The sequence below is a fragment of the Symphodus melops genome, assembly GCF_947650265.1.
Source record: "Symphodus melops genome assembly, chromosome: 1".
NCBI classification, from domain to species: domain Eukaryota; kingdom Metazoa; phylum Chordata; class Actinopteri; order Labriformes; family Labridae; genus Symphodus; species Symphodus melops.
In genome coordinates, this window is record NC_136691.1 from 35,164,843 (window position 1) to 35,185,204 (window position 20,362).

The window sequence follows — 20,362 nt, forward strand, 5'->3', positions numbered from 1 at the left end:
CGTGGTAGTATGAGGGCCTGACGTCTACAGATGGGGGTTGTGCTTACAGCCTAACACCGTGCAAGACATTCTGCGTTTGCCAGAGAACACCAGATTGGCAAATTTGCCACTGGTGCCCTGTGCTCTTCATAGATAAAAGCAGGTTCACACTGAGCACATGTGACAGACGTGACTGGAGACTGGTCTGCTGCCTGCAACATCCTCCAGAATGACCAGTTTGGCAGTAGGTGAGTAATGGTGTGGGGTGGCATTTCTTTGGGGGGGGGGGGGGGTCACACAGCCCTCCATGTGCTCGCTAGAGATAGCCTGATTACCATTAGGTACCGAGATGAGATCCTTAGACCTCCTGTGAGACCATATGCTGGTGCGGTTGGCCCTGGGTTCCTCCTAATGCAAGACGATCCTAGACTTCATGTGGCTGGAGTGTGTCAGCAGTTCCTGCAAGATGAAAGGCATTGATGCTATTGACTGCCCTGCCCGTTCCCCAGACCTGAATCCAATTGAGCACATCTGGGACATCATGTCTCGCTCCATCCACCAACGCCACAATACACCACAGACTGTCCAGGAGTGGGCGGATGCTTTAGTTCAGGTCTGGGAGGAGATCTCTTAGGAGACCATCTGCCACCTCATCAGGAGCATGACCAGGTGTTGTAGGATGGTCATACAGGCACGTGGAGGCCAGACACACTACTGAGCCTCATTTTGACTTGTTTTAAGGACATTACATCAAAGTTGGATCTGCCTGTAGTGTTTTTACTCTTTAATTAGTGTGAATGCTTGAAAGCATTCACACTAACAGCATTTCTTGTTCTTCTGCAGATACTTTTACTTTTTCTGCTTCTTGTTTTAGTCTTGCTACTGTCTTTTTCTGCCATTTCCCCTTCTTCTGCTTCTTGTATTTCTGCTTTTGCTACATCTTCTTCTTCTGCAGATACTTTTACTTCTTCTGCTTCTTGTTTTAGTTTTGCTACTGTTTTTTTCTGCTATTTCCTCCTTCTGCTTCTTGTATTTCTTCTTTTACTACATTTTCTCTTTCTTTCTTGTTCTTGTACAGATACTTTCACTTTCTTCTACTTCTTGTTCTCCTTTTACGACTGTTTTTCTTCTTCCACTTTTCTCCTGCTATTTCCTATTCTTCTACTTTACTACTGTTTGTCTTCTTTTACTTTTCTTCTGCTATTTAGTCTTCTACTTCTTCCACTTTATCTTCATCTTCTGCTAATTCTCCTCTACTTCTGCTAGTTCTTCTTCATTCAGCATTGTTTCTGCAAAATTTCCGCAGGAAGCATTCACACGCATTTTCCGCAGGGAAATGCAAATTTTCTAGTTTTTAGTGTTACTCCAAATCAAGACCTCCATTGGTTAATACGTTTGATTACCATTGATCATTTGTGATTATTCTTGTCAGCACATTCAACTATGTAAAGAACAAAGTATTTAATAATACTTCTCTCATTCAGATCTATGATGTTATTTTAGTGTTCCCTTTATTTTTTTGAGCAGTGTTTTCTAATGGAATGTTCTGGAAGTTGAATATCAACCAATAAGCACCAGGTGTTCAGAGTTGGACATTGTGTGATAAGTTCTGTCTTACCTGTTTAGGCTTTTCGACCTTTTGCCACATTTCAGGCTTCAAACATAAAGATTTAAAACTGTATTTTTTTGTGAAGAATCAACAAGTGGGACACAATCATGAAGTGAAACGAAATTTATTGGATATTTCAAACATTTTTAACAAATAAAAAACTGAAAAATTGGGCGTGCAAAATTATTCAGCCCCCTTAAGTTAATACTTTGTAGCGCCACCTTTTGCTGCGATTACTGCTGTAAGTCGCTTGGGGTATGTCTCTATCAGTTTTGCACATTGAGAGACTGGAATATTTGCCCATTCCTCCTTGCAAAACAGCTCGAGCTCAGTGACGTTGGATGGACAGCGTTTGTGAACAGCAGTTTTCAGTTGTTTCAACAGATTCTCGATATGATTCAGGTCTGGACTTTGACTTGGCCATTCTAACACCTGGATATGTTTATTTGTGAACCACTCCATTGTAGATTTTGCTTTATGTTTTGGATCATTGTCTTGTTGGAAGACAAATCTCCGTCCCAGTCTCAGGTCTTTTGCAGACTATCAGGTTTTCTTCCAGAATGGTCCTGTATTTGGCTCCATCCATCTTCCCATCAATTTTAACCAGCTTCCCTGACCCTGCTGAAGAAAAGCAGGCCCAAACCATGATGCTGCCACCACCATGTTTGACAGTGGGGATGGTGTGTTCATGGTGATGAGCTGTGTTGCGTTTACGCCAAACATAACGTTTTGCATTGTTGCCAAAAAGTTCAATTTTGGTTTCGTCTGACCAGAGTACCTTCTTCCACATGTTTGGTGTGTGTCCCAGGTGGCTTGTGGCAAACTTTAAACGACACTTTTTATGGATATCTTTAAGAAATGGCTTTCTTCTTGCCACTCTTCCATAAAGGCCAGAGTTGTGCAGTATACGACTGATTGTTGTCCTGTGGACAGAGTCTCCCACCGCAGCTGTACATTTCTGCAGTTCATCCAGAGTGATCATGGGCCTCTTGGCAGCATCTCTGATCAGTTTTCTCCTTGTATGAGCTGAAAGTTTAGAGGGACGGCCGGGTCTTTGCAGATTTGCAGTGGTGTGATGCTCCTTCCATTTCAATATTATCGCTTGCACAGTGCTCCTTGGGATGTTTAAAGCTTGGGAAATCCTTTTGTATCCAAATCCAGCTTTAAACTTCTCCACAACAGTATCTCGGACCTGCCTGGTGTGTTCCTTGTTCTTCATGATGCTCTCTGCGCTTTAAACTGACCTCTGAGACTATCACAGAGCAGGTGCATTTATACGGAGACTTGATTACACACAGGTGGATTCTATTTATCATCATTAGTCATTTAGGTCAACATTGGATCATTCAGAGATCCTCACTGAACTTTTGGAGAGAGTTTGCTGCACTGAAAGTAAAGGGGCTGAATAATTTTGCGTGCCCAATTTTCAGCTCTTTATTTGTTAATACAGTTTGAAATATCCAATAAATTTCATTCCACTTCATGATTGTGTCCAACTTGTTGATTCTTCACAAAAAAGTTACAGTTTTATATCTTTATGTTTGATGCCTGAAATGTGGCAAAAGGTCGAAAAGTTCAAGGGGGCCGAATACTTTTGCAAGGCACTGTAGCTGACTGCAGTCTCACATAACACAATGTCCGCAGGAATTGTAACATTACTGGAATTTCATTACTAATTTGTCGCCCTATTCTTTACTGCTAAAATTAATTTTTACCCAACACTGGTAGACAACTCATCTTGTACTACAATAACTTTCTTTTGAACTTATCAACATTGGTGTGTCATTAGGAGCTAAATAAAAGACCATTTATTTCAGTTCAAGTTTCCAGCTTTATTTATACCCCGTTTATAAATTCTGGATTGAACTAAATATAACAAAACTGTCAGAATAATTTGAACATACACACAACTGTGAAACTTTCAGCCTTAATTAAAACAGAACCATTTCTTTTTCTTCACAACTCAAATTAAAATAAACATTTTTAAATTGTTGCTGTGAGTCAACAAATCCTTTCTAAATTTACCTTTCTATGTAATGCAGAAGAAAACAAAAGTTGTGAAGGCTCAATCAAAACCCTAATCCCATTTGTTTTTAAATCTCTATACATACACACGTAAAACTTGTAAGTGCCACATCGTAAGCAGTAAATTACTCATTGATTTAAATGATCCGTGTTGGCTCCATTATTTACCATAGATGGTTTAACTGTGGCACTGTGCTTGATGCAGCTCAGAGGAAGAAGAGCTTGTCTGACAGCTGGATCGCTGGCTCTGAATGAAGGAACTGTCCTGCCAGGAAAGCAAGTTTGTGGGCATATTTGCATGGTGCTGGAACTCGAATGGTGCCGGGCCAATTCCAGTACAAGTGGCACATCTTGAAGGTCAGCCTGGTGAGGAACCAATGCAACAATGTTGAATGCGTTTGTGGACTCATTAAACTTCAACATTAAAGGATAAAGATGACACAAGTAACATCTCCTACAAAATAAAATAACTAGGGCTGAAACGATTCGAGTTATTCGATTACTAAAATGCGTTGAGGCAAAATTCTGACTCGATGCTTCGTTTAAGCCACTTCCGCTTTTGATGCCTACATGTCCGTGTAAAGTGCGGAATGCAAAATGGAGACGGAGACCGACGGAGACGAGCGACAAGGAGAGCAAAGAAAACTACGTAAACTGTCGAAAGTGTGGGACCATTATAAACTAAAATCGGGAGCAAAATACAGTACAATGCGTGTACTGCAAAACAGAATTAGCATACCATAACAGCACTTCTTCAATGCTACAGCACCTGAGCCAGAAGCATCCGCTTTATGCATCGAGTCTGCCGAGCGGATCCAACAGGTAAATCTATGTTATTGTCACGTTCACAGAAGTATTTAATTTAGATCAGTGATTGCTAGTGTAGATTATGGCACGTAAATAACATAGACGTAGCTGAATAATGGCTGATTAACAGGGGAAATAATTGTAGTGACCACATGAGATTATCTCTCACTCACACACTCGCACACACACAAGGTTGTCAGACCTGGTCAACATCTGTTATTTGTTTAGGTATTTATATTATGACAATATATTGGCTTTATTCATTTTAATTCTATTGCAGAGAGTATGGTCATCAGTTGTAGATCACACCATAATATGTACATTAGCCATTAATTTAGGCCTAGTAACCAATGAATGAATAAAATTTATTATACTCTACTACTTCTCGTTTTTCTCCAGTAAATTGCAGAGTGGTACTTTGGACAGCTTTGTACAGAGAGCTCCAACATGTTCAACTGCGCAAGCTGCTGAGTTCATAGACCGCATTCTGAACATGATTGTCACAGACATGCGTCCACTGTCCATGGTGGAGGATGAAGGATTCCAGAAGATCTCCGCTTTCAATCCAAACTATGCGCTTCCTTCAAGAACCTACTTCATGAAAATGGAGAAAAAGTACGAGGACATTAAAGGCAAGTTAAAAAACATGCTAAAAGAGATCGACAGCCTCGCTCTCACAACCGACATCTGGACCAGCGTTGCTACAGAAGCATATCTGGGTGTGACGTGCCACTTTCTTGGGGAGGACTGGGGAATGGAGTCCCACAGCCTGACAACAATGCCCCTTGAAGAGAGACACAGCAAATATTGCAGAGTGGATTGAGGATGTTATTGCAAAGTTTGACATTCCACCAGAGAAAATCAAAGCTGTTGTCCATGATAACAGTGCTAATGTTGTAGCAGCAGCTAAGATTTTGGCTGAAAAACATGGATGGGCATCAGTGCGATGTGCAGGACACACGCTGAACTTGGTGGTGCAGGGCGCTCTGAAGAAGTGTGTAGCTGCTGCAAGATGTCTTGTCGAACACTTTAAGAAGAGCGAACTAGCATGGACCAAACTAAAGGATAAGCAGAAGCAAATGGGCACACCGTCACACATGCTGGTGCAGGATGTAAGTACTCGCTGGAACAGTACTTTCCACAAGCTGTCCAGGCTGCTGGAACAGAGATGGCCAGTAACTGCTGCATTATCTGACCCAGCAGTGACACCAAGAGGAAAACACTACCTTGATCTCAAGCCTGAACAGTGGGATGTGATTCAGGAGCTGAACCAGGCCCTTGAGCCATTTGAAGGAGCAACTGTATTTCTGAGTGGGCAAGAATATGTTACCCTCTCTGCACTTCCACAGCTTGTGCAAAGTCTTAAGAAGTCCATACAGACTCCAGCCTTTGAGACTGCACCAGTCAAGTCATACCAAACTGATGCGACAGAACAGATCACAGCAAGATGGCAAGGACTATCTGTGTTTCAACCTGAATCCAACCATATCTTACTTGCTGCTGCTTTAGATCCCAGGTTTAGGAAACTTAAGTTCCTGTCTCCTGATGAAGTTTTCAAGGTCCAAAGCACAGTACAAACCCTGGCACTTGCTGCCAAAAAGGAAGCGAGGCAGAAGAATGCAAGTGAAATTGGCTCTCCCAGCACAGCACAAGACAAGCCAGTAACTAGTACTAAATCATTGCTCGAAAAAATACTGGGGTCATCAGACTCAAGCACCAGTGATGAAGAGGATGAGAAGCAGCAGTTGAGTCAAACTGTCCAGAAGGAGGTTTTGATGTACTTTGGAGAACATCCTCTATCCAAGAAGGAGAATCCGCTGTCATAGTGGAAAGTGAATGCAGCGCGCTATCCAACACTGTCAAAGCTAGCACAGTCCTGTCTGTCCAAACCTGTATATCCCAGCAACATCTACATCTGTTTTCTGCAGCAGGGAATATTGCATCAAAGCGCAGGGCGAGCCTCAGTTCTGAGCATGTTGATATGCTTACTTTCCTTCATTGCAACCACAGGCTCCTTTAAAGAGCTGAGCGCGCACACAGTGTGGAGAAAGACATTAATGTTTATTATTATGCCTCAGTTTTATCTTAATTTTTATTTACACCTTAAAAATTAACTTGAAATTACCGTTACTGTTTATTTTTGTACTTTAGAAAAAACAAGAAGAGTGTAATGTGGCAATATGTTTAAGTTTTTTTTGTCATCTTTAAAATCCAGAATATGCCAATGAAACTTAAATGCACTCTTTTCTTTCTTTAAAGAAGCAGCTACCAGTTCGGTTATGGTGATGTCTGCCAATAAAAATGTTTATCTTAAGAGGAATTAAATCGGTTATTCATTTAACTGACTTGTTATTTTCTTTGCCATGTATTACTATTAAATCAAGTTCAAGTAATTTAATGAAATTAAAAAAAATGGTATCTTGTATCTTACTCGATTTATCGCCAGAATAATCGATAGAATACTCAACTATTAAAATAATCGTTAGCTGCAGCCCTAAAAATAACCAACAAAGAATCTGTGCAAATGACTTCTATATGCATGGAAATATTTGTCATGTAGTGGTGGGTGGTAAACCTGCCGTTACTAGCAGTGGATGACTTTGTTTTTTGCATTGCCATCATTACTAGTTTAAATAATCAAACATTTTAGTTGTAGCGCACTCCTGAAGCAGCATCCAGTGCACAACTAACTAAAAGTAGTGTTTTAAATTATTATTTAAATGCACTCAGACCGTACATAATGATTAGAGCTCTGAATTCTCATGTTAAGAGCGGGTTTAAGTGTTCTTCATGAAAGTGAACTGTGACTAACCATCACCTCTGAAAGTAGAGCAAGAATGAGGCTTCACTACGTCAATTTGTCTCTGTTGTGGTATCATATCAGCAGACCACGCTGTACAGCTTTAAATAATACATTTTTTGTCAAATATTAAATGGGAAAAGGGTTGTTCCATGCCAAGTGGTTCAATGTTTGAAATCTATCCCAACTGATCTCAGATTTTGATGAAATTCGGTGTATAAGTTGGTACTTGGCTGAAAGGAACATGTGCAAAGTTTTGGCTCTGTAGATGGTACAGTTCCAAAGACAGCATTCCCATTCCCCCCCCAAACAACTTACAGTTGTTTTTAGGAGGCCTTTTCTAAATGTCTAAATGTTCATTACTCATCCAATTTCAAAAATTAACTTGGTATTAGCCTAGCAAATTTAATTGAAATCTGAGACGGTAAGGTGGGGAGCTTTGGACCACTTGGGATGGAATGAAATACCGGGCTTCATTTGGGGGAGTTGTGCGAAAGCACTGCCACAACATTACGCTCTTTACCCCTAATGCCAGTAAAACAATTTGGTTATGTGTTGTTTCAATTGTGACCTGCAGATGTAAACTAGCTCCAAGCCTAAGCTAACGCTGGAGTTTAATATTATACATGGTTCTTTAGAAATAAGAAAGTTTCAATGAAATCGAGCTTTCAGGATACCCTGAGCCTTGTCCTGTCTCCTTGCACTTCAGCCTCCCCGTGCCTGCTCCCTAAAACCAACAGTTCAGCTGGAGTCGTGCTGCCCACCCCAAATCTTTAATTTAAGTTTCTATTCAAACAAAACATCCCTCCACAAAGGATCGGTTTTTCGTTGTGTGGATGACTTTGAAGCAACAAGGGGGAAAACATGTTCAAAAGGGACACTGCTAGCTCTGTTAGCATGGCTAAGTATCTCAGGAATGATAAGTTGATAAATTTAAGTTTCTAAAAGTCTACATTAAGCTATGTTGAGAGATACTGCAAATGGTGAAATGTAGACATGTGATACCTACTTTATAACTTTACCCTTTGTGTAGGTCATTCCAGATATGTTTGTTCACCACCTTATTTGCCTCTATGAAGGTTTATTCTCTGATGGGCCCACTGCCCAACAGAACTGTAGTATTGCTTAATATGTAAATTATGTATTTATTATAAATATATTATTTATTTGAATATATAACTAAGAACAAGTGTGACATCGTTGGGAATGTTTAACATCTTTATAAAGAAAAAAAACAAACATGATATACAGATCAAATAAAAACGGCATGCTTCATCCTTCTTGTGTTAGTATTGAGAATCAAACGGTTGTTACTAGTACCTTTGCAAATGGTCAGGTGAGAGGTTTGCCGTGTTGTACAAGGAAATGTAGTGTGTAGGAAGTCCACAGCCTTGGCGAATGTGATGGGCCATCAGATAAAAGTCCACCCTGAAAGAGGAAACACCCCAAAACACAAACCAAGATCATTTCAGCTTCAGACTTAGAGAAAAGTCTTAATGGCGTCTGTACATGTGCTGCTGTTACCAGACCATGGTGGTGCGGCATGTTTTTAGTGCATACAGGTAAAACAAGCACTACTGTTCTAGGCTGCTGGTAGAGACACCCAATCACCATCACTTTAAATGTAAGAAGGGCTACATCTTTAAGGTATGTCGATATGATTTCTAATTTAATTTGGTGGACCCCAAAAATGTGTTTGGATAGATGTAACGGCTGGTTAAAGCTGGATTCAAACTAAACAAAAGCACTCTGTTAAGCCTCTTTGTTTTGTTGGCTGAAGTGAGACTGACCAGGCTCCGTTTGTGAGGGTGTGATCCAGCACGGTGCCAGGCGAAGGTGAGCTGAAGTTGTTTGAAACCCAGGAATAAAGGGTGGTGCTGATGCGCTTTTGGACCACAATAAAGACAAGCTTGGGGTCGTAGCTTGGGAAGGTCTCGAAGCACTTGATCAGTTGAGGGATTTCATACTGCTCCACCATCCTGAGCTGACTGTCTGACACGCCGTCTCGATACACCACAATCTTCTCTGGCAGGTTGTGGTTCACCTGCACAAAAGAAAAAGACAAGTCCAGTGTCAGTGTGGGTTAAATTAACTTTCCATGAACTCTGAATTTGGCATAAAATACTTTTTTTTTTTTAAATTTCGTCATCAATATAAAAAATAAAAATACCATGAAGATTAGGATGCTGTTGGGTTGATTCAGTCATTGGATTAAACTGTTTCCAGATTGAGCAAATCATTTCACATTACTTTAGTGCAGATTTATTACCAGAAGTGTTCTGGTTCGAGTATCGCCAAGTTGCCGTTCAGCTGGTTTTTGCCATTTGCAGTAAAATGCTTGTGTGGCAGTTAAAGGATCTGAACACCATCATCTAGATTTGGCTTAGGTTTATGTCTTTAAACAAACATCTGCATTTTTATGTAGATAATGACCGCTTCTCGACACCAACTCCATTTTCACGCTAAAATGCTAAAAATTAACCAAGTCCTTAAACATTGACCTTGGAGGGGTCATCAGACAACTATTGCATCATTGACCTAATCACAATGTGAGAATATGCAGATACATAACCGCACAAAGGCTGCAATTTACATGTGTATGTAAATGTTACAATCAGGGTCAATAATTAGCAGAGGCACGCTGACACACACACATGAATGCCAGCCACCACAAACACCCGTCAGTACAAACCAAGTCTTTTTGGCAGGGAGCGGGCTGCCCAACCATCTGCTGTGGTTTGTAAAATCATCCACAAAGACTGTTAAACAGCAATCCAAATCACTGTATCGTCCACTATAATCGAAATCACACAATTTGACGAAATCATGCAGCGTTGTTGTTAAAAGCAGTCGCTGGTGGGTTCCAAGATTAGTGAAGACATGCCTTTTCCTGCCTCCCACTGGAGACTTAAAGGTAACATTGAAGCATTTCAGAAGAACATAAGTGAAAAGTTATCTCAATTTGGTCATCATGGAAGTGTGTGTGTGTGTGTGTCTAATTAAAGTCCATCATGTAATGCATTGTAGTATTAACAACCTCATAATACTTCTGCAGCGCGGCCAACAAGGAAACGCTGAAGCCATTTATGAGTTCCTCAGTGGGAGTCTGGAAAGTGACTCTGGAGTACCAGCGGGTCAGTGAGCTGGAGAAACAGAGAGCAAAAGCATTTCTTTTAACATATTTATTTCCATCCGCACAATGTCGATCTCTTAATATAGTAAGTGAAACACAATAACCATGATGAACACAGACTTCTCCAGCACTGACCAACAGGTCGGGTTTATTTTAAAAGATGCATCAGTAGAATTGTGCAGATACATCTTATAAAACTGCAGGGACTTGGAGCTCCACAATAATGTGAGAATTGGAACTAGCAGAAAACTGCAATAAAAGCTAAAACTTGGTGCTTTTTCCCAGCCTGAGAGTCTGAATACATACAGAGAAGATGTTAAATCTGAACAAAGATGTTTACCTGTTCACGCTTGCAACAAAGCCCATGACTGACTGATGTGCTTTGCTGGTGTCGTGGTGGACATCAACTCCAACCACCATCAAGTGTTTCTACACAAGCGACATACAAAAGAGAGAGGTTATATATTCTATGTTGTGACCACAAGCATTCTTGCCTAATAAACAGGATATACCGTAAATTCTGGACTATAAGCCGCTATTTTTTGGTCATGTTTTCAACACTGCGGCTTTTACAAGGATGCGGCTTATTTGTGGATTTTTCTTTGGGGACAATGAGCGTCTGCCGCAAAAACATTTGACCTTGTCACGTCGGACCTTAATATCAGTCATTTTGCGCTTCATGGACGCACCCTCATCATGGAAAACACACGGAGAAATACATATGATGCAGCTTTCAAGTTAAAAAGTGATCGACCCGGCTGTCAAAGAAGCTAACAGAGCTGCTGCACATAAAGTTGACACTGACAGCGACAACGAAAAAGAGACTGAGGAAGTGAGTGAAGTCATTCTGAGGCAGTGAATGGATGGACTTTTTCTTGCAAAATGTATTACGGTAATCTTTTCCATCAGCCGTGTTACAGACACTGTTTGATAAAAGATTTCCAGTAGGCTTCGTATTTGCGGATGTTACCGGTAGCCTACGTATTTAATTCAGTGTTAAAACAATGTTTTTGTGTCACGGCTTTCTGTGTAAACAGCTCTTGTTATAACGACACCTGCGGCTTATAATCAAGTGCGGCTTATATATGTACAAATACATTTACTTATTTTTAGCCGGTGCGGCTCATATCCAGGTGCACTCAATAGTCTGGAATTTACGGTACTGCATTATTGTTCAGAAAATATAAATCTCATCAGAAGCATTTCTTTTGGCTTAAACCATAATGTTTTATATTTCTTCTACTGTCACATGACATGGTACTCACCAGAGGGACATTGACAGTCCACAGCTCTCCTCCTAGCTTGCAGTTCATCTGGAGGAGGATCTTTTGGGCAACACTCTTTAACTTCTGTGGCTGGGAAATAGTCCGGACGTTGATGGCCTGAAGAAAAACAAACAAAAAAAACACAACATTTGGATCATTGAACTTTTAATATCATGACTGGCTGAAGAATTGACCGTCTTTTTCCCCCTCTTGTTTTTGTCAATTTCACAGACCTGAGATGGGATGGGACTTTTGACGCAGCAGAGCTTCTTAATGGCGCTGTAGAGATCATCTCTGTTGCCCACCATGATGCACACTACCAGCTGCATATTTGGCTGTAAACACATACACCAGATACACCCCACAATTCAACAGTGTCAAACTCCAGCAGCTTCTTCATTTGCATCGAATTTAACATCTCTACATTCAGTAATAAAGACAAGAGACAGAGGGCATCACATTAAGAAGCCAACAGCTGTAATGAAAATAGTCTTTCATTAAACCTGCATTTTGGAATTTACATTAAAAGTTGCTTTTGTTGCCACGGGCAACCAGAGCCACTGTATGTCATGTTGTGGTCTCCACTGCTACCGAGTTACAAACAGAGGAGCAACAAACGTTTATAGATTGAAAAATTTGTTTTCATGCACAGTGCAAGGGAACACATCTACATGGAAAAGGGCAGTTAATTATAATCTACATACAAGTTATTTTAAATAACTCGTGATGATACTCAATGTTTCTCTGATGTCTTACCTCACTGGTCAGCTGAGAATGGAGGCTCTTGACGTACGTCTCTGTGCGATCATCCCTTAACTCCACACAAATGGGTCTCTCCAATCTCACCCCAATAGGCCCGGCCACCTTGTTGAAGGTGGAAACCAGCTCCTCAGCCTGCTCTGCACAGCGGCGTGGGTAGAAGATGGCCCAGATGTTGATCGGGATCTAAAAGAGAGATCGGTGTTTTTTTTTTTTTGGTTGGTTTTTAGAAAGTTACGTTTATAAATTTATACATGTGCAAAAAGTATCTCTGCTCCAGAATCAGCAGTGTCATGTTTTCGCCTGTTTTTATTCAATTTTTCATTTATGAAATTGCTGCATGCGCGAGAGACGCACTCTCCGAAGTCACGGAAAAACCAGGAGTATCTCGTGTGTGTGTGTGTGTGTGTGTGTGTGTGTGTGTGTGTGTGTGTGTGTGTGTGTGTGTGTGTGTGTGTGTGTGTGTGTGTGAGTGAGAGTCCATTGTTTGTACACCTCTCTTACTCATGTAAAAACTGAAGCTTCTCATGGCTTCGTTTTAATAATGTTAATGTTCAGCTGCTTGCTGCGGTCCTAGAAAGAACAACATATTGTGCAGACGGACATCGACACAAACACAAAGTAATCTTGGTGTTCATGAGTTCCTTTTCAGGACAGCTCTCCTGTTCTATTGTAAAGGTATCCCTGAATGACTTCAGGTGTGATCTGGCACTATGTAGAAAATTTAATTAACTCTGGGCACAGTGGTTAGTGTGCACCCTTATATCATGACAGGGGAAACACTAGTATGTATACAAGACAGAAAACAAACTAAAATACACCAAACATGGAGGAAGCCCATAGATTTCTCTCCAACACTCACAGAGCTTATCGAAGGATCCCTGACCACCTCTCTGGACCAGGACACATCTGCACCTGTGCTGAAGGACGACGACTGCAGACAGATGGTTTCAATGGGCAGAGTTCTGCCTTTGATCTGCAAGAGAAGAAGCCAACCAAACACACGCACCGTCTGAACATGAGGGAGGAAGCATGGTAACGTCTCCTCTCTCATTGTTAGCAACATACATGCGTTTCTCAAATGTGACGCATACTCTTCATGTTCAAGTGGTCAACGTTGATTCAACACTCACAGTGGAGACTCACCATCATGATCTCTGAGCCGATCTCCAGTCCCCACCGGCTGAGCTCCTTCACACTCTCGGGGTTTGAGGCAATGTTCTTGGTCAGCTGTTTTATAGAGTGGATGTGTTGCTCACTGCTCACATTGATGTGCATGGTCAGGTCCTTCAATGTTTGAAATGAATTTACTCAATCACATTTTCAAAAGTTTCTTAATTTCCAGTGTTCCTTTATCTGCCACACATTACTATTCATAACTTTCTAATCTCAGACACCAGGCACGCCGCGTGGAATTTCAATTTTCTTCAGCTTTGGGGCTGCAGGTGTCTCCATCTGGTTTCAGGTGACATGACTGACAGTCTCCACTGATGGTTTATGCGTGAACCAATAACAGAGACAGACGCACTCTATCTGTGCCGACAGTGACAGGAACTGTCCTTTGATAAAGCCTCAAACAACAAACATGAAGTACATTAAACATTAAAAACAGCAGCTGATAAAAAGTGTCCATTTTATTTTGCTCAGGTCAGTCACATGATGGTCACCTGACTAACAGAAGAATACTACACTACAACACTAAGTTGTTGTTTAAGCATCATAGAGTATTCATATTGATACAGATGATCTCCCATACTATGAGTCTTTGTGTTCAATGTTTTAAACCAGCTTTGTGAGGAGGAACATCAGATTTACCTTCATGGCTCTGAAGTCCTTCCTCATTCTGTCAGGGATTCCAGTCATGAAGGAAAGCTCAGGTACTAAAAGGATCTCTCCAGTGATGACTTGCTGCAACAACAACAAAACATCACTTAAATCTGAAATCTGCATGGAACAAGTATTACTGATGACTGAGATGGTTTTCCAGTGTTTCCTCTCACATGAGGAATTATAGGAAAGCTTGATCCATAACAATAACAAGTTCAGTGGTTATTAAGATTTGTTGTGTGTCTTTGGTGCCCAAGAGTCCTGACCTGTCTAAAAACTTGCAGGTTGTGAGATTTATTGTAGCCACAAGGTGGCAATCTGATGCAAGACTTCATGTTATGGCAGCTACAATGTAAAGCTTTGCTTTCTTTGAAATGTAAAAATGAAGCTGGCCTTGTATTAAACATTGGATATTAAGTTATAGTAAGGATGCTGAAGAGAGGTTTTACCTTCCCTCCAGGCTTTGCTCTCTCCTTCGGCCGATGCATGAGCAGAGGCTGGTCCATCTCTTTGATTGTGATCCCGTAGTTCTTGCTGTTTAAATGCAGCAATGACACGACAATCATTATGTGTCAGAATCTAACAAAAACAAGCAACTAGAAAACAAGAGACTCACAGATCTCACAAAGACGTTCATGGCTTGCTGCTTTAATAGAGCAATATTCAAAATCACCGTTTCCCTTTTCTGCATGTTTTGATGAGTTTGTGGACCGTCAGTCTCACCTGTAATACTCCACAAATGTGGTTTTTGTGCCGTCCATCAGCGTGAACGTGTCTTTGGGTGACTTGTTCCACTCTATGGCATCAATGCGGTAGGTCCGGTTGTTGTAGCGAGTGATGACGATGCTGCCGATGAGCTCCTTGGTGCACTCATCTTGGAAATGCTCTTGGCTCTGCTGGTACAGCAAGTTCCTGGGGGACAGCACGGATATGGGCTCAAATGACTTTTCTAAACAGACCCAGTGTCTTATTTTAGCATTTACTTTTTAAACAAAAAAGCTTAGCGAGGGCAAGATTACTTTTTATGAATAAAATATGGACGCAATAAGCCTGTTGGCCTGTGGCAACCCACTGCCCTCCAACTCGCCCTATAATCCAACCACATTCCCAGAGGAACGGGCTGGAGTGTTTTGAATGTACTCACAGGACAGATGCCCCAGGAATCCTGCAAACTGCCATTTAAATATGTATGCTCTATCACAGGACATGACATTCATACATCTATGTTTGCTCTTCTCACTGTTCAATCTTGTATGGTCATGTCTGAATACACATACAGGTGAGATAGAATAAAAGCTGCACTCTGGGTTTTGTTATAGCTTCCTCCACCATTGATACTTGGCGCTAAAGTAAAAAAAAAAAAAAAAAATGAATGAAAAACTGATGAGTGTCAGGTAATTCTGATACACATGTACATGTGAGGCTACAGTTCTCTACACTGTGGCTGCAGGTTTGACTCCCGCCCTTTGATGAAAGTGTTCCCCACTTTCTTCTCCCCAAATTTGCCGTCAGCTGTCCTGTCATTAAAAGTCCCAAAGATAGGAAAAAAGGCAAAATCAAAATAAATTATCTTTCAACCTGCTGAAAGGGCCTCTGTGGCAAAAATAAATAGAGACTCTCCCTCCAAGTGGAAGAGGAGTGGTTCGGCTTACAGCTCCATCAGTCTGCATGTCGGGGCGTCCTCGAATAAAATAACGTCACACAAATAGTAAAAGAAGGCAAAACTTTCTGCTGTCCCCCATTCATTATCTGCTGAACAGAGTTTACACAAAGCACTTTCAGGGATCCTTTACTTATAAAAGGAGTACACCCAGTTCAGTTCATGTCCGGCAAACTCACATGACATCCAGCACCGAGTCATTCCGTAAGACTTTATGAGACACGTCCACATTCAGGTACAGGCCTCCATCTGTGTGCTTGATACAGGTGGAGTAGCCAGGCCACACCTGGAGCCTACAAGAGCAGAACAATGAATAGACCAGAGATTCTTTCATATGAGCTAGCATCTGCCCCCTGAACATACAACCCCACCTACCGATGTTTCCCAAGAACAATTGCGCTCTCGGGATTGTAATGATTTCGTCCCACCAGCTTCAGTCCGATGATTTTCATGACCCTTTAATGAACACAAAAATAAATAAATAAAAATCGGGACTTTCTGAACACAGACTTTGTGTAACACGTTGCAGGAAAAACAAAGTACGATCAGACTTGTGAAGCTGTGTCATATAGCGTGTTGTTTTCTAAATTTACCTCCTGAGCACCACGTTATAGAAGGGAATGCACAGGTCCGAGTGTGGCGGCAAGATCTTGGTCATCTGGATTTTGATTTTGATTTCCTCGTTGTCAGTCCGTCTCACACTCTTAAGAAAAACCTCCTGCATGACATCGATGTATACAAAGATGTGAAGAAGCAGAGACAAAATGTAACGAGACAATCATTTAAAATGGACCACAACTTTAAACCCTTTCTTCCATTACATTACAAGCAGACAACAGATGAAGTTGACATCCAAGCTCAACCTTAGTATATGAGCAACGTAAAGAGTATCTGTGGTACATACACTTTCCAGCTTAACAGGCAGGTAGAGAATGGAGCCGTCAAAAGCGACAACTTCTCCGGTGGTGGGCCGGTGGTCTTTCATCATGCCAAAACGCATTGCCATTGATTCAACATTTGGACTGAAAGACAACATGAAAACATGTGACCTCGAAGAACTCTTATTTCTGTCCCCTCCAGCTCCACCCTTTGGATTATTACTCCGCAACATGCAGCGTTTTATTCAAATGTGACGTAAGCAGAGGAATGCTGACTTCTCGTTGATGACGTCATACTGTGTGCTGCGCTAAAGTCTTTTTTATTGGCCTAATTCAGGATTAACAGCAGCTCAAACGATTCTGTGGAAACAACTCGTCATGCTGTTTTGTCTGACAGGGTGACTAAACGTCTTTGATTGGTTTTAAAAACCTGTGAATTGATTTAACATTTCCGAGCAGCTCTGAGTTGAGATATTATAAACAAGGCTGAGGGAATCAATCAGACATTCTGGTGTAGGTTACTGCAGCCACACGTCACATTTAACGGGGTAAACCCGACTTTAAATCTTCTTAAAGCGGATAATTCCAAACGTCCCTGACCACGTTAGCAGGTTAAATTAGACTATGGCGGCCACAGTCTAGTTAAAGTCGTTTTTATACAAAGAAACATGACAGACAAATTCAATGTGTACAATGCAATCCACCATTTTAGTAAAACGGTTTTGAGTTGAAGGAAAACAAGTCATGGATACGTTTTACTTACGTGAATTTAACATGGTACTGATAAACAGCCTCATTCTTGCAACAAATTTGGACGTAGTTTGATCCGATAGTTATAGGAGCTCCTTTTGTTCCAGCCTTATGAAGAGTATCGCTGTCCAGAGGAGAACATGCAAACAGAAAGTGTCAGTGACTTTGTGGAAACGAGTTTCAGATTTCTTTAACAAGTTCAGGAGAGTCTAACGATCTACCTAAAGAAAGGGCACATCCCTTTAAAGTCTGAGGCCTGATTCAAACCAATATGCACATATTGTTCCTTTAATGCATCTTTAATTATAATTCATACAATGAATGATTGATGAGCCCAATTAAATTACAAAATCTAACGTTTTTGATGCATCTTGCTCTGGCACCATTAGCCCATAGGAGGAGAAGAAAAGGTGGATGAGAAAAACAAAGTGTACAAATGAAGCTTAGCGAGGCTCACAGAGAGTGATAGCAACCTGTGAGTTTACTCAGCCACACAACAGCAAGAGGTCCGATCAGTGGGTCCAAAGAGTGTGCTCACCGGATAGACTCCATTTTCAGCTCCATCTTTTCCTGTGAACTGGCAGGCAGCTCCATCCCAGCTCGAGTGGGCGGCACAGGGGCTGCTGTTCAGTCACATCATTTGCATTTAAACATTTATTGCTTTTTACAGAGTCCTTGACAAAATTAATTACTTATAAAGCATCACAACAAACCTGCTTCTTAAAAAGCTGTTCATGTTCACCATTATGGAATTCATTGAGACCATGTTTGGTCGCTAAATGTTTTGATATGATATACAGAAGTTCTGAAAATTAACTTTGAGCCACTTAAAAAGAAACCTGTACATTCCTTGGGATAACGAACCATTAAGGCTTTTTATAAAGGTCTTTCCCTACCGGCCTGTGAAGTGTCTGAGTGCAGGACTGCTCGTTGCTCAGGGGCCGGAGAGAAGGACTTGACCCGGCCTGGACTGAAAGAAGGAAGAAGAGGGTGTCCTCTTCCTCCCCCAAAGTGTGGCATGGCTGCTCTTCCAAGCCCCAGCATCGTCTGAGGGGCCAAACCCTGGCCATGGAAACTGGAAAAAAGCAGAACGATCATCATCTTGTTTCGAACAGATTAGGATTATTGTTGCAATAATTCTATGATTAAGATATTTCTCAGACAAAAGAGCAATCCCTTTTTACAATTAATATTTTTGTTCTACACGCTCTACACGTGTTATTTGATCACAAATATTTCAGTAAATGACAGGATCAATACATGTGGTGCCCTCATAAGGTCAACTCTTATGAGAAGAGTCTCTCTTATTATCATTACCCACAAGTTGAAAGCTGCTTACATTTACAGAAAGATTATCTCCTCACAAACAACTGCACCGCTTCAGTGACACCAACACCTTCCTCAGAAAGAATTTCAAGTCAAAGCTGCATCTCAAAGACCGAACGAGAGAACTACCAGACTTCAACAAAAAACCTTTAAGATGTCGCAACCATCACTTAGGTGGTGACGACAAGTGTGGCTGAACTGTTTGAGAGAAGTGTTGATTCAAAATGAGGTTGTGTTCACTGGTATATTCCATCATAATGACAGGAATATGACATTCAGTACATATTCCAATAAACCTACCTCATGCCTCTGCCCATCACCTCTTCAGCTGAGCCGGTGCCGTCCGGGCTTCTGACACCAAACGGGGGATACTGAAGAGTCACGTTTCCTGCGTCTCCAGCTGATCCCCTTCCTGAAAAAATCATTTAAATAATATTTCAACTCCATTATAAAACGACGCATGACAAGGTGGGACACAAGAGGTCAGAGACAACTTGAGCTTCACGACAGGCAAGCAAGCACCAACACTTATTGTTTGTAAAATATCTGATGTTGATTTTAAGAGCAAATCAATTCATGATTAAACCTCTCGTAGTTGTTACAGTTGCATGCAAAATGTTCCTGTTTGTGAACCAATTCAAATCATGATGTCAAGTACTATACTTGGTCATTGTCAATGTATAGTAGTTAAAGATTGATCCTGGTCCAACACATTTCCCCTGAAATGAAAATATAATAAGAAAGGTACAGACCCAGTGGTAAACTTCCTCTTCCCCATGAGGTCATTACGGGTTCGATGCCCATCCCTCTAAACATCGAGACCAGTGCTGAACCTTGACCACGAGTAGGTACTTCAACCTGTAGGCAGACAAGAACCACAACAGCTCTTAATGTGGGACAACTTCCACTAATTAATATTCATATATATATTTGAAGAATATACCTGTTTCCTTGTCAAATCAGAGGTCTCGTCAGCTGGATCTCTTGTCATGGATTCAGAAGGACGTGCCTGAACATGCTGAGGCGCCACAGAGGTCTGGATTGCACCTCGTGCCACCCCAACCTTTGGTTCAGCTGCTGGAAGGAGCAGCCCTCTGGCTCGGCCGTGTCCTCCATCGTCTGGTTGCAGAGGCAGCCCTCTTGCTAGTCCAACAACATGTCCAGTAACTGGTACTCCTCGCCCTTGTAGGATATCGCCAGGAGTGGGAAAACCTCTGGCTCGTCCAATTCCGGGTCCTTCTGCAGAGAGCGGCAGCCCTCTGCTACGTTCTACAGCCAGCTCCTCGGGCTGCAGTCCTCTTCCGCGTCCCAAGAATGGAACGCCAGTCATACTGCTCAGGTCTGGAGGTCGTTTTGGATCCATTCTTATGACCTCTAACGTTACCTCTTAAGTCTGCTAAAGGAACCAAGTGGGATGAAAGTTAGTGTGATGAACTAATCAACCACTACTGAAGATCCATGTGTTACAGCTTTTACTTACTCAAGAGTGTAACGCTGAATTCTAACTGTTCATGTAATAACTGCATTATTCTTTTAGCTGTTAT

The 20,362-nt window shown here is 41.4% G+C and overlaps 1 protein-coding gene and 1 long non-coding RNA gene across 2 annotated transcripts; one reads left to right on the forward strand and one right to left on the reverse strand.

The window, feature by feature from the left end:
• Positions 1-3,613: 3,613 nt before the first annotated feature.
• Positions 3,614-20,189, reverse strand: piwil2 (piwi-like RNA-mediated gene silencing 2). Its single transcript, XM_079338625.1, has 23 exons — positions 19,762-20,189; positions 19,571-19,676; positions 19,119-19,230; positions 18,389-18,567; positions 18,031-18,115; positions 17,506-17,616; positions 16,769-16,886; positions 16,458-16,582; positions 16,240-16,320; positions 16,044-16,157; positions 14,928-15,116; positions 14,654-14,738; positions 14,193-14,285; positions 13,524-13,664; positions 13,240-13,353; positions 12,375-12,563; positions 11,852-11,953; positions 11,619-11,735; positions 10,694-10,782; positions 10,258-10,363; positions 9,011-9,264; positions 8,541-8,648; positions 3,614-3,976 (listed from the first exon to the last, which is right to left on the reverse strand). Exons 1-23 carry the CDS (start codon positions 20,179-20,181, stop codon positions 3,820-3,822), a joined length of 3,195 nt encoding a protein of 1,064 aa, XP_079194751.1. The 5' UTR covers positions 20,182-20,189; the 3' UTR covers positions 3,614-3,819.
• LOC306838430 lies at positions 4,144-6,734 on the forward strand. Its single transcript, XR_013781083.1, has 2 exons — positions 4,144-5,779; positions 5,830-6,734. It is a non-coding gene; the product is annotated as an uncharacterized lncRNA (long non-coding RNA).
• Positions 20,190-20,362: the final 173 nt, after the last annotated feature.